This window comes from Alosa alosa, chromosome 21, assembly GCF_017589495.1.
Source record: "Alosa alosa isolate M-15738 ecotype Scorff River chromosome 21, AALO_Geno_1.1, whole genome shotgun sequence".
NCBI classification, from domain to species: Eukaryota; Metazoa; Chordata; class Actinopteri; order Clupeiformes; family Clupeidae; genus Alosa; species Alosa alosa.
The window spans coordinates 12097978-12118611 of NC_063209.1; the positions used below are offsets into that span (position 1 = coordinate 12097978).

Genomic DNA, 20634 nt, shown 5'->3' on the forward strand with positions numbered 1-20634 from the left:
TTGGAGGTTTTTCTATGCATCTCTGTGTGTGTGTGTGTGTGTGTGTGTGTGTTGTCCTGTGCAACATGAGCATTCTCAGGTGGCTACCTCTGCTCTGCCCCATATTTAACATACACAAAGGCAGAGACATGACTTGGTGCACAAGCACAGCTCATGTGTTGATTAGCAGTGGAGCAGCAGAGAGCTGCTGGCTGCCTATTGGAAATGCTGCATCTAATGGGAGGAGTGAGAGAAAAAGAGAGAGAGAGAGAGAGACTGATGGAAGGCAGTCTGTTGATGATCTCGATAGCTAAAAGGTTAAAAGACAAATAAACAGAGTAATATGTGTATGAGACAGTGTGTGTGCGTGTGTGTGTGAGTGTGTGTGTGTATGTGTCTGTCTGAATGTGACAGTTAAACCGGTTGATAAAAATCCCGGGTGTTTACCGAGAAGCGCATAGCCACCCACCACAGTGCGGTTTCTCGGTGCCTTCGTGCATCGGCTGACATTTTCAAGGACAGAACCCCGCTGCCTCGGCTTTTCAAAGTGTTGTTTTCACTTAATTTCCTGCCTCCCACAATTCCACACAAAAAAAAATATATAAAATTGGGTTCAGTTCTGTGACTTCTACCTCAGCCCAAAAACACCTCTGATATTTTTAGATATCAGGTAGATTAGACTACCTAATGACTAAATTACCACCTGCTGTTTATAGAAAGTGAGGGTTGGGCTGACTTCATCTCAATATTTATATATTTATTTAGTTTGTGCTGTTTTTTTAATGATTGACAAACAGCTAAAAACAATTAGCTGCTTGAGGGAGGTAAACATGCAGAGCTCTGAGGACCTTCTCTCTGAGCAGAGTGTTATTAATACCAAACTTACAAGGTGCCATGCTAGAATGGAATTAGGACACAGGTATTAGCTAGCTGTTTCCCTTTTTACCAAGCGTAACTTTTTCGCATCCTGTGCGGTGTGCTATAAGCCTGATAGCTAAACCATTCTGACTCGTGCGATCTTTAAAACGTGCACTCGCGTGGAACAGTTAATCCTCTCCTGTGCGGTACAATAAATAATAATGATCAAGCAACTCACCAGTTGCCCGCTCTGCAATATTTATGACAATGCGACGAGCAGGAGACTGTGGGTAACAGATATTGGCCGGGATAAATAATCATAATTAAAGCCTGGTTGCTGTGCCACCGAGGATTACGGTGCAGATGGAATCTGTTCTGCGTGGAGCCAATCAGAGGCGTTTATTCATTTGATTATTTGGAGCCTGGGTGAGGCCCTGGCGCTCCTCATGCTTGTACCCACCAATGGGATTTGATAGACTTACTCCGAGCCCATCAAAGTCAGAAAGCGAGCTGCCTTTTCTCATCAGAGCTTCTTCCTCTTCATTTTTTCGCCCTTTTTTTTGGGCACATCTCCAATATTTCAGTCTCTTCAAATGATTACAATTCAGTGAGTATAATGAACTCGCTAAGTCCCTCTCCCACTTTCTTTTCCCACTCTTGCTCTCCCTCCCTCTCGCTCTCTCTCTCTCTCCCCCTATCTCTCTCTCCCTCGTTCTCAGAGAGTATCTAAAATCATTCATAAGCCTGCATTATTTCCCTGCAGGATAAAATTATCAAAAGGAAATAACAATGTGAAACTGAGTGGATTAGATTTGTGCAAGCTCCAGACAAGACATGCCTCCCTGATATTAATGCTGAATGGCCCTCCATTTTATTTACTGCTGGAAATCAGCGTGACAGGGACAAGGCACATCTCCGAGCGTTGGTGCTGGGGAGGGGTTGCAATGCACAGTTTTAAAGGCAATTATGAGGATTATTTCCTCCGTCCCCCCCAAAAAAGAAGCCGACTCGGAACTTCTTTGCACGCCCCAATAATCCATCTTAATTGAATAAGTGTCCATGGACGAAGGGAGGGGAGGGTTTAGAGTGGTGGTTGTCGATTGAGACCCCAGAAATGTGTTTGTCCTGTTTACCAAGCTTGGAAGGCCTCAGTGAGCTCTCTTTGGGTTTCCAGCTGTGCTGCATCTCCCCCTGTGAGACCGTACTTTCCATCTACCTCCAAAAGCAATTGTGTGGGGAAAAGGGGATGAAGGGCAGGAGCAGATCCATTTGGTTGTTTTTCCTTTTTCCTTTTTCGTTGTCGTCCTCTAACGGATTGGTGTTGTTGCGGTGCAGATTTGGCACACAACGTTGGGTAATGGCAATGCGCCTTCCAGCCAGGATAGCAACCCCATCACACCCACACCCCCACCCCCACCCTTGTGATGAAATTAGGTCTGCCCTGAACAGTGCCCTTCAGCCAGACCTTGGGGCCACTGGATCAAGCTCCCCTCCATCCTTAGAAAGTTCAAATGGAACCTGGGTCTATTATGTCTTTTAATAGGAAAGAAATGTCACTATTCATTTTGCCTGGTGATAAGGATCCCTCTGTTTCGTCTGGCTCCTCTGAGCTAAACAGTTTCCTGCCTTGGAGACGACAGTGTGAAATTGCAGACTGTATTTTAACAAACCGACACCCCTTATCTTCGCCCCACTCGCCTTAAAGCGTAGACATTTTGTTATCGTGAATAATTGATAACCAAGTTCCACTTGACTTGTAGCTTTTAATTTAAACTAGGCCATTATCAACTTGTTTCAATTAGGTATCCCCCAAGAAGGAAGGAGATGGGCATATCTTTTTTTTAAGTTTAATTCCACCAATCATATGTATAAATAAACACATGCACATTTGTCATTGGAGGAAATGTGGGTTGGTAAAATGGGTTCAAATATCAGCAACTGAATCAAAGCGACAGACATATGGCCTAGTCCTTTGCATAGCTGGAGGCAATGGCACCTAGACGTAATCAATATTACTAAACTGTTAATCACATTTCACTTTAATGATCGCCCCATTGCCTTGATTCTAAATTCTTCTCCACCAAATTACTTTTCTTGCCCTCCCCACGTTTTCCCCGTACGTGACTGCATGTCATGTCCTACTGAGTATTGACGCTCACCGGGTGCCGGTTCAGAGATGCCCGGGCTCCGACTCGGAGGGGCTGCTTTTCAAAAGCTGTCCCCAGCGGGGTAACAGCACACACGTCCAGAGAGTCTGGGGGGAGAGAGAGAGGGAGAAAAGGAGGGCAGAAGGGGAGGGAGGGAGATTGAGAAAAAGAGATGGAAAGGAAGGGACAAAGGGGAGGGGGGGTGAAATAAAGATGAGCTGAAGGGACACAGACAGAGAGAGGGGGAAGAGAGGAGAGAGAGAGAGAGAAGAGAGGAGAGACAGAGAGAGGAGAGAGAGTGAGAGAGAGAGAGAGAGAGAGAAGAGAGGAGAGACAGAGAGAGAAGAGATGAGAGAGAGAAGAGAGAGTGAGAGAGAGAGAGAGAGTGAGAAGAGAGAGAAGAGAGTGAGAGAGAGAGAGAAGAGAGGAGAGAGAGAGGAGAGAAGAGAGAGAGAGAGAGAGAGAGAGAGAAGAGAGAGAGAGAGAAGAGAAGAGAGGAGAGAGAGAGAGAGTGAGAGAGAAGAGAAGAGTGGAGAGAGAGAGAGAGAGAGAAGAGAGAGTGAGAGAGAGAGAAGAGAGAGTGAGAGAGAGAGAGAAGAGAGAGTGAGAGAGAAGAGAGAGTTCTTCTGTCTGCCCCTAGTAATGCCTAAGCTTTGGCAGGTAGCTGATGTGAAGAGTTCTACTAAGATCCGTCCACTGAGTCTCTAAAAGGGTGTGCCTGACAAACAAACAAACAAACAAACGGCACGACTCACCCTGCGACAGATGATTTCAAAAGCCTGTTTGAATCAGCTGGTTTCATTTGTGCATATAGACAGAACGCAGCCACCTAGCTAGCGTACCAGGAAAGGCAAACATGTTTTCCACGTAAAGCCCTGTCAAACGTGCTACTCACAGTAGTGGGCTTTGATGAATGCTACAAACAGCCCGCTCAGATGAAGACAAATACCGATGTTTTGTGGGGGTGGGGGTCTGGGGGTTTCCGGAGCTCGGCAAACAACAGCATCAGCATAAGAACACAATTCCCCTCATGAAAACAGCAAATTCCAGCTAACAAATTAAAGATGTTCTAGATGAATTTCTATTCCCTCTCTAATCCTTCAGCCCTCCGCCTACTTTATTTTCCATGGACCAATACACAGAAGAATTAAGCTGACACAACAGTGCAAATGTGTTCATTTTATCCATAGTCATCTTTCTTCTTCATGGCAAAAAAATGCACCCAAAAACAAATGCATTGAGACATTTAAAGTCTTCACAGATATATAGTATTTTCAACAAAGAGCTCCACTGCCCCCTGGTGGCCATGCAAGGTTCTTGTTGTCATGTGTTGAGCCCATGTGGCAGATCAGGTAGCTTGGCGTTGTTACCCTCTCTCCCCAGTAGGGGGAATAGGGTGTTGTAATCAGGGGCATTTGTCCATCCGCCCGTTTTTGTGTTTGTCCACTCACATGACTTAAAAAGTACTGGTCCACTGTTTTTGTACAAGGCAGTGGGGTCGCCATGTCTCGGTTCTCCTGTCAGAATGCAGATGCTGGAATTTAGTTCACTTTGCTTAATGTGGCATGACAGACTGAGGCCCTGTAGTTACCTGAGGGCCAATATCTAGTGTGTTGAAAGCATTACATTACCCATGACGCCTCAGTGCTGAATATCATCACACTGTGACTTGAGAGACTGCTTGAAAGCATCTACCATGGCATAGATCTCTGAAGTTTGCCTACAAAAAAGAAACAAAACGGCCATCTTTGCCCATATAAGGAGATCCGGGTGTTAATTGAAGCTAACTACTTATGGCAAGTTGCATTGCAAGTTAGCTCTGGGGTAGCAAAAATCTAAGTTTGCCGTCTTTAACGTAGCAAAGATTACAGTACCCACTTGAGGGCAGAGGACAAAAGTGTGTTGAGCAAAACGTCTGCATTTCAGACTTCTTTGTCCCCGTAAGAGTTTAACAGGTGTGATAATTCAAAATCCCCATGTTATTTTCCCATAGGAAAAATCACAAGATACCGGATCTCAAAGATGGCAGCTTTTTTGTAGGCGAACTTCAGAGGTCTATTGTAGAGTAGGCCTTGGAAACTTCTTTACCCCTCAAAACACATTTCATGTGTATGAATGTATGTATGTATGTATGTATGTACTGTATGTAGGAAATTATTGATTTCATTAACTGGGTCTATCTTGATATATATAATATTATTAGTATTTCTTTCATCAAAGAATGTCCTCAGTGTATCAAAAAGTAGTATTATCTCTAAGAGACAGGCATGGACACTGACTCAAACTGACTCCAAACCACTCCATTTTTAAAATCTAAATTAGTTGCTTTTGGAAAGAACATCCCACCCCATTGACATTGAAGGCACAGAAAGATAGAGGGTGGGGAGTGTGAGGGGGATTTTGTTTTTCCAATAACCAAGTACAAGGTACCAAACATGACCACTGGGTGGCAGCATGTTGCTGCTCTAAAGGACGGGTGAGACTTAAAATGAAAAGGAAATGACGCAGCCTACATCCCTATCCTCGTGTGACTAACACGTGAATGATAGGCCCTACTGTATATCACTTCCCCAAAGAGTTCACTGCCATGTCACCGTGCGTCCTTCACAAAAGAACCTGCTGCTTTTCCCCTGTGTGCTGCCGAGTGGCGAGCCGAGAGACGCAGCTCTTAATCCTCTCCACCTGCCCATCAGCGGCCGTGGCAGCAAGGAAAAGCCGAGTAGAGGAAATGAGCAGGCCGGCGCGATAAGGGGATTCGGGCATGTTGAACTCTTTTGTCCTTTTTCCTTTTCTCCTAAAAATATCTCCCAATCGATAACTCTCTATCGTCTCCCAGCACAATGGCAGCGGGGATCAGTGATGGCCACTACAAACTGTGGGTCATTCATTCAACAGCGGATGATGGAAAACAATCCACCACGAGGCTTACAGAGCAAAAAAAAGAAGTCTGGAGATTGCAGCCACTCTTGCAAATAGACATGATCCATTGGTTTTGCAAAGAGGGTTTAGAATACCTCTAAGCTGCTTTCAAATGTGCGCCTAGAATGATGCTTTCCTCCATCCTCACTGCGTGCTGCCATTCAGTACTCAGGGGTCTGGATGTAACAGGGTTCTCAACACACCACTGACTGCTACCAGTCAAATTTTATCCCAAAATGGCAGTCTTATGATTTTTCCTACCTATTTTAGGAGCATACCACATGGCCAGTCCACTCTAACAAGGAGCAATTATTGAAGTCCTGCTTTTCAGGGGAAGTGTGTTGTGTAGGCCTACAGTACACTCTTGTTGTGTAGTGATTATATAATCAAAAAAGCTTTCAAAAACAAAGACATTCTACCTTGCCTTGCCTTGCCTTTCACAATGAACATCTAACACCTTTGTTTGGTCTGGGAGATGGAAAGACAGCTTTCTGTCGAAGGGATTTGATTGTGAGTGAAGATAGACTGAAGCTCATTGTTCAATTTCACCAGCACAGCACGGACTAATACAAAAGAGATTTGGGTAACACTTTATTTTAAGGTTCACATGTTAGCCACCAATACATACCTAATTAATACCTGTATTAGTGACTAGTAAGGCATGTGTTAGGCAACATTAACCATTTGGTAGGTGTGTATTCACAAATTTCTTGTTCATGACGAATTAGGCCTTTATTCTTGATATAATCTTAATAATGACCTTGTAAGCCTTGATCTCTACATACTAATTAGTAGTAAGTACCAAAATAGAATATGCATAACCGACTTGTAAACTGTCTGAATAAATCCCAAATAGTAGGAGAACAGTTGTAGAATAAGCAAGTGTATGGCTCAACCTCATTGCTGCATTTCACTGCCCAGGTTGCTGTGTGAAATAGCACTTAATAACTGGGAGATTGGCTCCCATTCTAAAGTGGAAACTGGTTCCTTGGGAGCAAGCACATTATCATCAGTAATACCTCTGCAGAATGTACTTATTAGTCATGATATGTCAAAATATGGTCCCTGTTCTAAAGTAGAAAAAGAAAAGTTAGAAAAGTTCTAAAGTTTGGTACTTACTACTAATTAGTATGTAGAGATCAAGGCTTACAAGGTCATTATTAAGATTATATCAATAATAAAGGCCTAATTCGTCATGAACAAGAAATTTGTGAATACACACCTAACAAATGGTTAATGTTGCCTAACACATGCCTTACAAGTCACTAATACAGGTATTAATTAGGTATGTATTGGTGGCTAACATGTGAACCTTAAAATAAAGTGTTACCGAGATTTGTTATCAAATAACAATTCTATCACATGAAAGAGAAGCGAGGTCCAGTGATGAGGAACGTGAGTGTAACAGGGGCTATGCAGTTCAGATAGATTGAGAGCATTTGCTCTGTTTTTTTATGGCAATAAAAATCAAGGACTGCTCCAACAGAGGCGAGCTCTAGCTGGAAAGCCTTTTCCTCAAATCCCTGCTGTGCCCTTTCATCTTTTAAGATGTCAAATGCCATTTCTTTTGGTGTGCTCTTCTTAGGGCAGAGGCAAAGAGCCATTTTCATTATTTAAAGATCTCCCTCCTGTGGTCGAGAAACGGTGACGTGGTCCGCGTCCGTGATATAACCGCCGCGGTGCGTAGCGTAGCGTAGTGTAGCGCACTCACTCACCCACCTCCTCTGCCTCGTGGTGACGGAGCGGGAACATCTCATCTGGCCACTGTCACCTTGAGTCTCGTTATCCGCCCGCCGCGCCCACGCGGGCCATTCTCACGCTCCGTCACGTCCAGCTTTCCGCACGGCCGCTCGCCGAAGCCCCGCGCCTCGCAAACTCGGCCCGACAGACGCGCTAAATAACAGCGTGCCGCGCGTTGCCCCTGACGACGGACGCGGAGGGGAAAGGACACGGCGCCGGGGTCACTGCACTCTCGCGGCACCTGCCCCCTCTCGGTTGCTCACTGTGCGTGCACTTGGCATTGTACCCAGGCCCAATGGGTCCTGCTTACATAAACCAGGCACACATTGTAGAGAGTGTGTAACCAACACATGGCACCATGCCAGCCAAAGTTAAGTCAACAAAAGGGTTCTTTGCGTAATAAATTCAAGCTAAGACTAGAAGCATTACATAAACACACAGCATCATTGGGTGGGTCTTTCTTCATGGTGTGACTCCAGTTTGTTTCAGTCCTCCCCAAAAGGGATGAAAGCTGTGACTTATAGATATGAGTAACAAATCCCTGTATCAAAAGCAGACGCATATTTAGCATTGCGTAAGAGGAGCCCTGAGCTCAGCTCCCATTCGTGTGCAACGGTGTACAAAAAAAAAGTAATTTATTGCACAGTCTGCATAAAAGTCCTAAGATAGAAGTCCTGTATAGAAGTCAAATCTGCGTCATGGAATCTGGCAATGAATGACTCTAGCTTAGAGCAGAGACTACAGTATGTAAGCTTCTGCAGGGAGGGAAATTAGCGATGTGTAACTGTATGTCACACTTTATTTGTCAAGCATTAGTCATTTTTTCTCCTTTTTGTCATTATAACAGTGTCGTCATCAGCTTTCTGCTGAGATTTATGTCCTGTAAAGCAGAGGAAATCTAGACAGGGAGTAGAACGATTTCACAGCCAAAAGGTTTTTTTTCCTGAGACAATTGTTTCTATAAACAGTAAATATTGCCTAAATCGAAATGTTCTATCTGCACTGTAAGTTCACTATTGATTTTTCTTTCTCACCAATGGGTAGCAATTGCTCTTTGGTGATGACAATCTGCAATAGCTTTCTGCAATCTTTGACCATCAGAACATGACAAGTGAAGGTCAAGGGATCTACAGTACAGCAACACTCTCACCAGTGGAGACCTCTTATCCTTAAGTGACGGTGACAGCATCCTGTAAAATTACCATTTTGTCCTCTTTGGTCACAAGTGCCAATGACTGTGAAGGGGACAACTAACCGCTAAGCCTCATGCAGACAGTATTCCTCTCTCTCTCCCTCCCCTGTGATCATGCTTCTCTCAGTCATCAGAAGGAGGCAGAGCAGAGAGGGCTCTCCACACACTAAGCACAGAGCTATAACTAGACGCATCTGGCCCTCTGGAGGTGAAGGAAGGGAAATCTGTAGGCTTCTCTGTGTCCTTGGCTCGGAAAGGCTTAGAGAAGCTGCCGGCGCCATCCATCCACAGACAACATCCCTTCTTCTGCCACCCTTCACCACGGCAACGTTTTTTTTTTTTTTTTATCCCCAGCCAGCTAATACACACATGCAGAGACAGCAGCACACACACCAAGTCCAGTCACGATCCAATTTCCAATGTCATTACAGCCTCAGCCGTTTGGACCCATTCAGAGGGCATAGTAATGGCAATGGTGATTAAGCTGGAGGTGCAGATACAGGATGGGAGATTTCAGTCTCTCGTGACTTACACCTACAGCACCAAGACCAGCCTGGGCGACTGAAGAGATACACAGAAGAAAACACAGGTTGAGCACAGAAAGAGTTGTTGATTTATGGATACACATATACATCTATGCACACACACACACACACACACACAAACAGGGGTTAAAAATGCAATGTAAAAATTAAATCCATTCTTTCAAAATTTGTTCACACTCATTCACGTTAGTCATAGATTTGAGCCTTTGGTGATATGAGACCATAAATCCATAAATGCTTCAGCGAATTAACTGAATATTCTCATACTTTGCCAACATGCGCCTTATGTTCTCACTGAGACATCACAGAGCTGACGTCTTAACTCCTCAAGACTTAACTCCACATTTCCAAACTGCTCCGTGTAATGAAGATGTATAGAGAGGTCCTTCATGTGGGAAATGCTGTCAGCAGTCAGCCTCTAATTAGCATCTTTGCTGTGCATGATGATGAAAAAGCATATTCATCATGAGCCATAGATTTATTTAAATGGCACCGGCAACATGTTGCTGTGGATGGCATAAGCCCATCCATGCAGTCAGACGATGTGCAGTCCTCTAGAGATTTTTAGTGAAATGAGGTTGTTTTTGAGGATGTTGTTTTTTGTCCGAGGCCGATTACTCACACGTGTCCCAGACAAAAGTTGTGTGCGTACATGTATTGTAAATATGACAGTGCTGATGCCGAGGGAGTGGTAGACAACACAGAGATGAGTGGTGACGTAACTCGAGAAGACACTTGCGATACCAAAACAACAACAACAAAACAATAACAAAGACAAAAGCTTTTTAGAGCTCCACTTTGAATCCAGGAATATCAACATTAAATAGACTGGACTTGATAGTCGTGCTAGAAACGGCATTGTCCTCTCACTGTATATGAAGGGTGGGAAATCAGAAAGAATGAGACTGGTTGCATAACGAGGTCTTAATGAGCTTTAACGAGCTCTGACGAGCTCTGACAAGTATTAACGAGCACACACACACACACACACACACACACAAAGCTTACCTTCTCCCCTCGCCTGTGGGGTCAGAGACACAGAGCCGCCTGCTGCCGCACTTGGCTCCTGGGGGGATTTGGACTCAGGCATTTACATGCGGCTTGCATCACTTACTATCCCAATGGGCTCAGTACCCACCCCCACACACACACACACACACACCACCCCCGTACCCCAACACACACACCCACACATAGACACACACACACACACACACACACCACCGACCTCCCCTCACCATCATCAGAGTGAACACATGTCGCAATATTATACAGCAGTATTTAATTACAGCTTATTACATCAGCCATTAGTTGAGGTTCAGAGTCTCCGTCTCGTTTGCTGATTTTCTGCCTTTTTATGGACTGTCGAGTGATTTTGTCACATCAAAGTATAACATGGTAGATGCAATGGTAGAACCCCATAATCCAACACATACAGTGTGTGAGCATAACAGAAGTGTCCCAGAAGCAAAGAAGAAAACATAGAAGAAGAAGAAGTCTGGTTATATACACCAGAAGCATCAATGCAGAAAACCTGCCTACCTACAAAATACAGTGCTATAAGAACTTAGTAGTCTTAGTAATCTTACTCGCTAAGCACAGGGGATCTCTCAGGTACTGTGTCATTACAAGACAACTATCCAGGTCAAACGGTACATACTGTCTTTGATACAGGTCAAACTCAGCATGAAACAATCACATTCTGAACACCCCCACACCATGTCCCTGAACACACACACACACAAACACACACACACACACACACACCTACACACACACACACACACACACACATACACTCATTAAACCTAATTTGATTACATATACACTGCATACCGTATTTGCTTAAGAGATATTCTATGACATGAGTGATTATATGACCTGGGGTGTGTATATAATAATGCAACAATTACATTAAGTCATGAGGTTCACAGAGGTTTTGTCACAACAGAGTACAACAGAAAAAAACAAACAAAAAAAAAAACAACCTGCTTGTCCTGCTTTCCAAAAACAAAACTAGGACAAGACAAGCTTAGATGAGTTTCAGCACTCCAGGAGCCTTTACACAATGTATTACATTTGATTAATTTGTAAGGGAAGACAGAAAAATAACTACAAGGGCAGACATCCGACATCAATTCATCTCCCCTGCTGACTGTCCCCTGTAACATAATTTATGTGCAAAGCCTACAAGGGAAGTTAATATTCTTCTTAAAATTACACAGAAAAGCTGTGGCCATTTACATAACGTTGCCCTTGTCATCAATAAATAATAAGGACAATGACAATAAAATGGCCGACTGATGTTCAGTAGCCTACTAACGTCTTATTTTGAGGATTTAGTGTAGCTTCCATTATCATCTTTATGAAATGGTTGCCGAGCGACGATCTGTTGAGTGATGATAGGACCGGAGACGATGCAAAGGTAAGCTTATGTGCAATAATATCCTGTTCCCATTTATACTGAAGTCAGTGTGGGGGGTTGTACTCAGCCCAGAGGAAAGAACTGTGATACATTTTAGTTGGAGGGTGTCGAGGGTACACAAACACATATACACACGCACACAAACACATACACACACACACTTTTTGGGGTGTGCAAGGTACACATACACACACACACACACACACGTTGAGTGCCTGACAGGGTTGTAAATTGATGTGACATACAAATTAATGTGTTTCTCTCTTTTTTCTCCTATGACTATTAAATGAGAACCCACTCTGGATCTCTGATGTTTTTTGTGCTGCTGGGTACAGGGTGGGTATATATAAGTCAGGTCGGGAAGTAACGGGATATACTCAAATGCCTTCTAATACTTATGCACAGCTGTGCATACTACTGGTATCTCTGACATGCATTCAGCATAATATAGAAGAAATGTAAAGAATAGTCTTCTAATAGTTAAACCATTTAAATATATGATCTGTTTTATGTACAGAATATATAGGCTACTGAGGGTAGCCGCTGAAGGGGTCAAATAACGTTTGAAATTAGACAATATAGTGGTCTGAACTATGGGCACAACTGAAATGCTAGCTGATTTGTAATTATGACCTAAAAATACAGGATAATTGCTCCATAGCTTAAGTTGGCCTCATATTTATCATGACATACAGAAGCATGGTGGAGCTAGGCTGGCAACAGGAAGAGACCACATACACAGTAAAAACCAGTCATCCAAGTATGACTCCTTTTAAAAACCCACCACGGTTACATACAGCAATGTGTCTGTAACTCTGCATAGGGCAAATATTGGCAAAAATGCTGTATTCTACGTCTTACAAAAGCAAGTGTCTTGGTCATTTTTTTTTTTAGCCACAGCTATATGGGCTGTAATTCCCCCATGGTCTGAGACTTAGGATCATTAACAGCCACAAAGAACAAGAGTGGATTTACATGTACTTAATGTCTAAGTCAAGAGCGTGTTTGATGTCAGTGTGTACTTGTCCATATTTAAAACATAAACACACAGAGGGGAAACTAAATGAAACATAAATAAAAAAAAAAACAATTTAATTTAATTAGAATTAAAATCATTGATCATTGGTGTTGAAAATCTAACACAGACAAGACATGAGATGTCACTATTCATGTCAATTAATTACACATTAATTACATATTAATTAAGTGATATGAATCTAGACCGACTCAAATTAATTCAGCGAGTAGGTTTTTCTTGAACTGATCTTTTGTGAACATTTTTAGTATATGACTGATGCATAGCAAACCTGACAGTCATTGTGTGTGAATGCAACCTGACCTTGAGTTAGGCCTATTGAGTGAGAATGGCAACCTCATCATAAAGTGTCATCACACTCATTTCCATCTGACATGTCCGTGACCCGGCTCCCCATATGCAAGCATACAACCTTTCAGCATTTGTGCATTGTGCACTGCACGAGCAAGTAAACCACCAAACTGCATCTCTATTCACCAAACTTCAAAGTCACAATATTCTGTTCCATTCTCAGGGCTTTGAACCCATTAGTGCTATTTTGACAGGCATCGCTTGCATTTCTCACCCAGTTGTGACACACACACACACACACCCACAGACACCACACACACACACACTTTGTTTCTGTGGAGTAAATTATCACACAGTCACTGCCCTGTGGGTTTGTATATACTGTTCATTTATTTATCTGTAAATTATCATGTTAAATAGACTCTAGCGCAGATACTACGTAATGTTCCAAATGAACAAACAAACGAAAAAATTAAATACAAAGTTTCAAAATTGTGTCTCTGGCTGTGCTTATTAAACTTTAGTGATCCAATAATAGAAATATATATTAATATATTTTAATATTTTTTTTCTTCATCTTCTGGTTTGTGTTGTTTTTAAAGTACTCTCTGGAAATTCCTTTTCTTAGCGTAAGCTTCTGTGAATCAACAAGGACTTTACCGCAGAGTTTAACCATATGGAACGGTCAACAACAAAGCCATATACAATACTGACAGGAGCCATTAAGAGAATATTACAACAGTTTGTAGACTGAGCAAAATGTATTTTGGGATCAGTAGTTCAGACCTCACCTTAGAAATTGATGGCCGGATGTTTGTGTACATGTTACTGTACCAAAACCAGGGACAACAGAAAAACAAATTTGGCTTCGGCGGTTATACTTCATGAAAGTTTATAAAATTCACTCTTTTCTTGCTTTAAAGAAAATACCCTGTAAAGAGCATTTGGAACAGTGTGTCTGTGTGTGTGTGTGTGTGTGTGTGTGTGTGTGTGTGTGTGTGTGTGTGTGTGTGCGTGTGTGTGTGTGTTCCCAAGCAATTGAGTTGTTCCCTGATCCATGGACAGCACAGCACAGCACAACCCACGAGCCATACTCCTCAAATGACGGTCCATCAGCATGCAGAAATGAACTCACACCAAAAAATATGGGAAATCTTACAGAGATGGAACAGAGGAAACCATCAAAAAACTTAAACCAGCTAGCCCATCGCTGTCTCACAAAGAAAAGCCAACAAAAAAAAACAGACAGACAAATGAACAAAATTGCTAATGAGCATATCACTTGTGAGGAAGCAGAGAAGGATGACTAAGGGATTCTGCTGCCTATCTGGATCATTCTTCTAAGGGCCACTGTCCAGAGCCCCCATAGTGGAAGATTGGAAATTATATAGCACTTTTTTATTAATGTTCTTAGGTTGGGGCTAATGCCCCTCTGTCAAGCGTGTGTGGCGATTGTATGTTTACGTGTGCGCATGTGTCTGGGTGTGTGTTCTGTTAATTCTGTTAAGTGTACGTATTTGTCAGAGATGATGATTGATCATTACTTCCATACTGTCAACATTCCCTCAGTAGAGCCAAGAAGCAAAAAAAAAAAAACATGATAAATAATAATAACAATAATAATAATAATAATAACAGTAGTAAGAATAATTACAACACATTCACATAAAATGGCAGGGTAAGGGGTAAGCTCACAGATTCCAGTGGATAGTCAGCATGTGAGTTGTGGCTATCGTGGCAGCCATGATGTCAGTTACAGTGGTACAGTAGTTCTCTGATGCGTCTGTGTGTCAGCTGATGTATCTGATAGTCCTTCACACAGAGTGCGCATCCGTCATCCGCACTTTGAGTTTCTTTTTCTTAATCAGTCACACACACAAGAAAAATGACAAAAAGAAAAACAACAAAAATAGCATCTGATGTACGACAGTGCTTCTCAGAAATTCAGGGAAAAAAAAAAAAATGGTGGTCCATCTAAAATAGTTCCTTTGGGGATTTTTTTTCCTCTTTTTGCTATTTTTTGAAGGGTGCTAACCTACTGAGATTTTGCCAGAAGGGCGTCTGGTTCCTTCTGGCCTGCGGGAACTCAAACACCTCTGATTGTGCCATGTTGTCTGAGAACATGAACTGTCCTTGAGGCAGAGGGTCCTGGGGGGAGGGGGTACCGGGGGGCACATACCTGTTTTGGCTTACAGCTGAAGGATGAAGGGTGGCATAGTAAGAGTGCCACAGGGGTGGGGGAAGAAGAGGATAAGGAGGGAGAGGAGGAAGAGGAGGAGGTGGAGGGGGAGGAGGAGAAGGAGAAGGAAGGGGAGGAGGAAGAACAGGAGGAGGCAAATAGGAGGAAGAAGAGGGGGAGAAGGAGGAAGAGGAGGAGGTGGAGGGGGAGGAGGAGGAGGAGGAAGTGGAGGAAGAGGGGGTAATAAAAGAATAAAATTGTCACTATGTGAGCACAGAAAAGGCATGTAGCACACTACTAAACATCTACACATGCGATTACATTCACACAACAGACATATACTGTACTTTATACATGTAAACATATTAATCCACTATAGGACAGAAATGAGGAAAAAGGAGAACAGAAATTAGCAAATAAGGATATTAATTTAGCGCTACAATACTTATTAACTGTTTATTTTTCATAAAATGCTTAGTTATGCACTGCACAACCAATATCAACTAAAACAATTGATATTTGTCGATGAAAAACTTGGAAGTTGCCATGGCATCTTGGAATACAGAGTGTTCTCATTGCATTGAGAGAAAGACAGGGGGTAGGGGGGCTTACAGACATATATGACATGGCTGTATTTACACAAACAACTAAGTATTTGCTTTTGCCTTGCCTGCTTATTAGAACAACGTGGACACTGGAAAAGAGCTTGGCTGAGGAAAAAAATGTTGTGCCAGTCCTTTTAAATGAAGAGTCTGTTTTGTTAGGTCTCCATTTTTCAAAGCAGTTGCCATGGCATCTTGGATAAAAAAATGAACGCTACGGTAGAACTCTAATGAATATACCTTAATCATTTTCATACCATGTCCATATAATAAGGCCCTCTTTTTCAAGATGATATCTATAAATGAATCTGAAAATTCAAGAAAATACTTCACCTTGTGTCAGTGAAGTAGAAGGATTTCAAACACCAAGTGAAAACATGACAGCAAAAAATCATTCTCCCCTAGCATACGACAAGAGATCATTCCATAAAAAAGTTGTCCATGCTTTACTTCCAAATGACAGGGCAAGCAAGATATACAGATATAAAGTTAACTGTCATAGCATTTTACATAATCTTTGGTAAATTACGGCAACTTTTTTTTGGCATGCGGGGGGTGTATTCTCTGTCTTTTCATTGGTGTTTAATTGTTTTAAACTGCTTGAGTTTTTGCAGGCTTGTGATTGAAATAAATGCATTTGTCAAAAAAAAAGACTTATTGAGTGAATGCTCTTCGGAGGCTGCGGTGCAAGGCTTGGCTCTAAGTCAGCACCATACACTCTTTAATTGCATCGACTTTTTTTATTAAATTAAAGCAATTCCCACTAGGTGTAGAACAGAGCAGAGCGATATGACGTTTAGCTCTAGTAAGTATTGCTGCCTGGCTTTGTTTCGTTCGTTGAATGCAGTGCAATTGCAATAGCAGCACCAACGCTTTATAGATTCTGCTATCAGTGCAGTCTGTATTTGATACGCTAGCATAAAAAAGCTTTGTCTTGGTTAAAGCAGCAAGTAGGAACTTCATCCTACAGGGAAAAGTATGCCGCTTTGGAAAGCGTGAGATTGGGCTCCAAAAACAGCAATGATAAGACAGTTGAGGTTGGGGTAAATTAAAGAAATTGAAATCACCTGCTAGCGCTTTGTTGCCTCACCTTTCTGTTTAGTCACTTTTCGCACAGTCATGGCCGCCTGCCGCTTCTGGTACTCTGAGATTTCAAAACCTACCAAACGACACAGATTGGGACAATAAAAGGAAAGAATTAAGGCTAAGAGGAAGTGTCGGTGTATGAAACTGTTTTTGTGTTTTGGTGCACAATGTGAAAATGGAGAAAGAGCAACAGGATCCTGTCCTCCCCTGATTTCCCCACTGTTTTCTGCGTGACTAATTTGTAGCTCCAAATAAAGTAAACAAGAGCACCTCCTGCCACTTCGCTGAGCTGCCGCTGCTAAGAAGGCTCTGGGAAAAACCCGTCCCTGAATAATTGAAGACGTTTCGCTCCAAACATGGATGCTGAGGAAGTGAGGAGCGAGGACTGGGGGGGATAGGGAGCTGGGTTTAAAGGTGACGCTTTTCTCACCGATTTTCTCGTCCTCTTGCACCATCTTGCGCTCCTCGTGGAAAGCCCTAAGCCAGCGTATCTTTTCCTCCAGCTTCTTGGCCATGAAGACACAGATCTCCTCCGTGTCCTTGCTGTGCAGCTTGAAGGCGTGCTTGACGCTCACGTTGAAGTCGTCGTCGCGGCCGTCGACGACGTCCCGGACGTCGTAGCGGTCCATGTCGATGCGACCCTTATAGTAGAGGAGGTCCCGACGTATCAGATCCTAACAGATGCGTGGTGTTAGTGATGGTTTGTAACAAAACAATAATAAATTGTAGTATGAAAGGGAAACATTTAGAACAACTGCAAGAAAGGTGAATCCAAGACCCAAAGATAAAACATATATGGTTATTGAAGCGGTGAACAGTAAGTGATGTGCATTGATAAATCCATATGAGTTTCAGCTTGTTTTAGTCGATACCATAGGAGACTGGTCATTGACTAAATGGCCTCTCTAACCTTTGGTTCTTTTAGTATGCAAAGTTAAATGAATAATAAGAAAGAATAACTAGGTGACATTTCAGAGTCATTTTTGGCAGTGGAGAACGGTTATTTTTTATCAAAAAAAGAGGAATCACATTAGTGAAGAAGAAATGTAATAAAGAAGATATTTATCTCCTCTAGATTATGAAATGTATCATCAAATTAGCATTTACATTTAGTTTTCTGTTAAAAATGAAGGAGAGCTACAAAAATGCCCATGGATGTATACTTGGGTATATCAACGGTGACAGACGATGCCTACAGATGATGTCTCCTTTGGGGATGTGAGGGAATGTGGGGCGCTGTGGAGGCTACCTCAGTATCCAAGCTTCAGTCAAATTTCCCCTTCCACACACACGCGCACACACACACACACACACACACACACACACATCCACATACACAGACACACAGACACACACACATACATTCACACACACAGACACAGACACACGCACGCACACACACACACAGACACACACACACACATACATTCACACACACAGACACACAGACACACACACACACACACACACACACACACACACAGGCAGCCCCTTGCTCTCCCTGTAGCTGAGAGCAGAGTTCTTATGTAAGGGGATCCATCTGCTAGGGGAACAGAATGTTTGATAGAGACTATGGCACACAGGCCCTGCTCTGCTCTGCTCTGATGCTCCGAATCGGAATTCTGTGCCGTGAACAACAGCACAGAAATAAAAAGGGAGAAAAAAGAGACACAATAGGACAAAACAGCATGGCAGAGCAGAGATGGAGGGAGAGGGGGGCAGAACAGAGATGGAGGGAAGAGGAGGGGGTTTGGTGCTAAGGTATATGGGGGGTGCTTAGACTGTGTGCTACACTTGGCATTCTCCTCTCATTCGCACAGAGCCACAGTTTGCACAGATAGCGTGAAAAACCCATTAGAGCTGGAACCCCGTCGCTGCAAAGTCACCACGCTTCTGACTGAGCTAATCAACCGGTTTTGATGGCGGAGTGTTTTTCCAAAGTCAAACGCTGAATAATTACACAAAGGACGTTTACGGTGTCACGTCGGCAACAATAGGAAGTGCATAATGGAAAAGGGGAGGCATATCTGCAGTTCACTTCTCAACACCCCCTCCTGATTGCCAATAAACCACCATGTGCCAGGACACTAATCAAGCATAGCACCAGTAGTAGCAATACAAGGAGTGAAGTGGAGAGAAAACCGCGTTTGACTAGTGATGATAGCAACAAGCTCTTAGCCTCAAAAACACCTCTAAGCCTCGAGTTTTTGACGGCGGGCGAACATTGAGTCCGCTCGCGGAGCGCTGCTCCTCCGCACACCCTTCCCTCTCCCACCCAGCCTGAGCTCAGCGCAGCATCCGGGACGGAAGCGATCCCCCAGAACAGGAAAAGGGGGATGAGACTTCAGACGGAGAGGTAGCCGCGAGGCTGGAAGCACACAGCCGACTGCGTCTCCAAATAATGCGCGGAGAAAAAAAAAAAAAAAAAGAGAAAAAGAAACACGGCAGAACAGAAAGGCTTTGCGATACATAATTAACCAGGTCCGCAGGACACGTCCAACGCCAGTGCAATGGCAATGTTACAGGGAAGACGTGTTTCTTTTTGCTCGGATCGTGGTAGGCACGGCCGTCCACAGAGACCAGGAACAAGCTACGCGGTGAAGATATTTACACACGGGCTAAATCACTGTCACATCAAGCATACGCACTTTTGAAAAACACAGCTAATTGAAGCGCATGTATTGTAAGTTAGTATTCCTTGAGTTAAAATCAAAGTCCTGCTGACTTTAATGCAACATTTATTGTGACTTTTTCACATGCTTATATAATAGCCTCACAGGGCTGTATTCAGCAGGCTATGGTGGTCGTCATGGCACTGAAAGCAAAGTGTATACAGTATGGAGTTTATAATTTATTACCAACAATTTCAAACGCCATGAAAAGTTAAACGGTCACGGCTCCTGCATAACGGGGGTTATCCTGCATGTGATCTTTGAGTGCATCTCTGATACATTATAGATGTGCGGTTTAAGTCGAGATGACCTAACATACTGTGAGATCGGAAGGAGAGGACGAAGATAAGGAGGAAGAAGAAGAGGACAAGCAAGAGGAAGAAAAGAAAGAGGGAAAAAAGAGTAGGTAGCAGAGGAGGTGAAGAAGAGGAGGAAGAGGAGGAGGAGGGGGAGGAAGACAACATGGAGGAGGAAGAGGAGATGGAAGTTAAGGAGCAGACCAACCTTTTTACACATGACCAGCTGGTGATCAAACAGGAAGAAGACTCTCTGCTGGCTCCGCCCATAAGGCTGGTAGATCCACGACATCTCACCGGTGTAGATCAGCTCTGAGCTTCTGTCCAGAATGTCATCGCCCTGCAAACACAACAAACATCACTCAAAAGGCATGCAGGAGGGGGGAAAATCAATGTTGACCTTTTCCTTCAGTCATTGTAACACCTTTCACACTGTGAAAAGGCAGGAGGGGTCTCACTCCTTTTTATTTCTATGGGACAAGAGCAGCATTTCATTAACAAATGAAATCTCTGCAATTCATTTCATTACCTTGTCACATACACACTCTCTCCATCTCCCTCTTAACACACACACACTTGCACACACACACACACACACACACACACACACACACACACACACACACACACACACACACACACACGTCAGAGGCTGACAGCAGTGGCC

The 20634-nt window shown here is 43.2% G+C and overlaps 1 protein-coding gene across 10 annotated transcripts in view; it reads right to left on the bottom strand.

Moving 5' to 3' along the window:
• Positions 1 to 13499: 13499 nt before the first annotated feature.
• arhgef9b (Cdc42 guanine nucleotide exchange factor (GEF) 9b) overlaps positions 13500 to 20634 on the bottom strand; it is a 45181-nt gene continuing 38046 nt past the window's right edge. For 3 of the 10 annotated variants that reach the window (XM_048231199.1, XM_048231201.1, XM_048231208.1), the window contains 4 exons: positions 20176 to 20307; positions 17430 to 17673; positions 17004 to 17072; positions 13500 to 15327 (listed from right to left, as the gene is read on the bottom strand). In XM_048231199.1, coding sequence (XP_048087156.1) covers positions 15146 to 15327; positions 17004 to 17072; positions 17430 to 17673; positions 20176 to 20307 — 627 coding nt within the window. In that variant the 3' untranslated portion in view covers positions 13500 to 15145. Of the gene's footprint in view, positions 15328 to 15452; positions 16247 to 16980; positions 17073 to 17429; positions 17674 to 20175; positions 20308 to 20634 lie in introns of those variants that run through there. The other 7 variants (XM_048231200.1, XM_048231207.1, XM_048231198.1 and 4 more) reach the window with 6 other exon arrangements.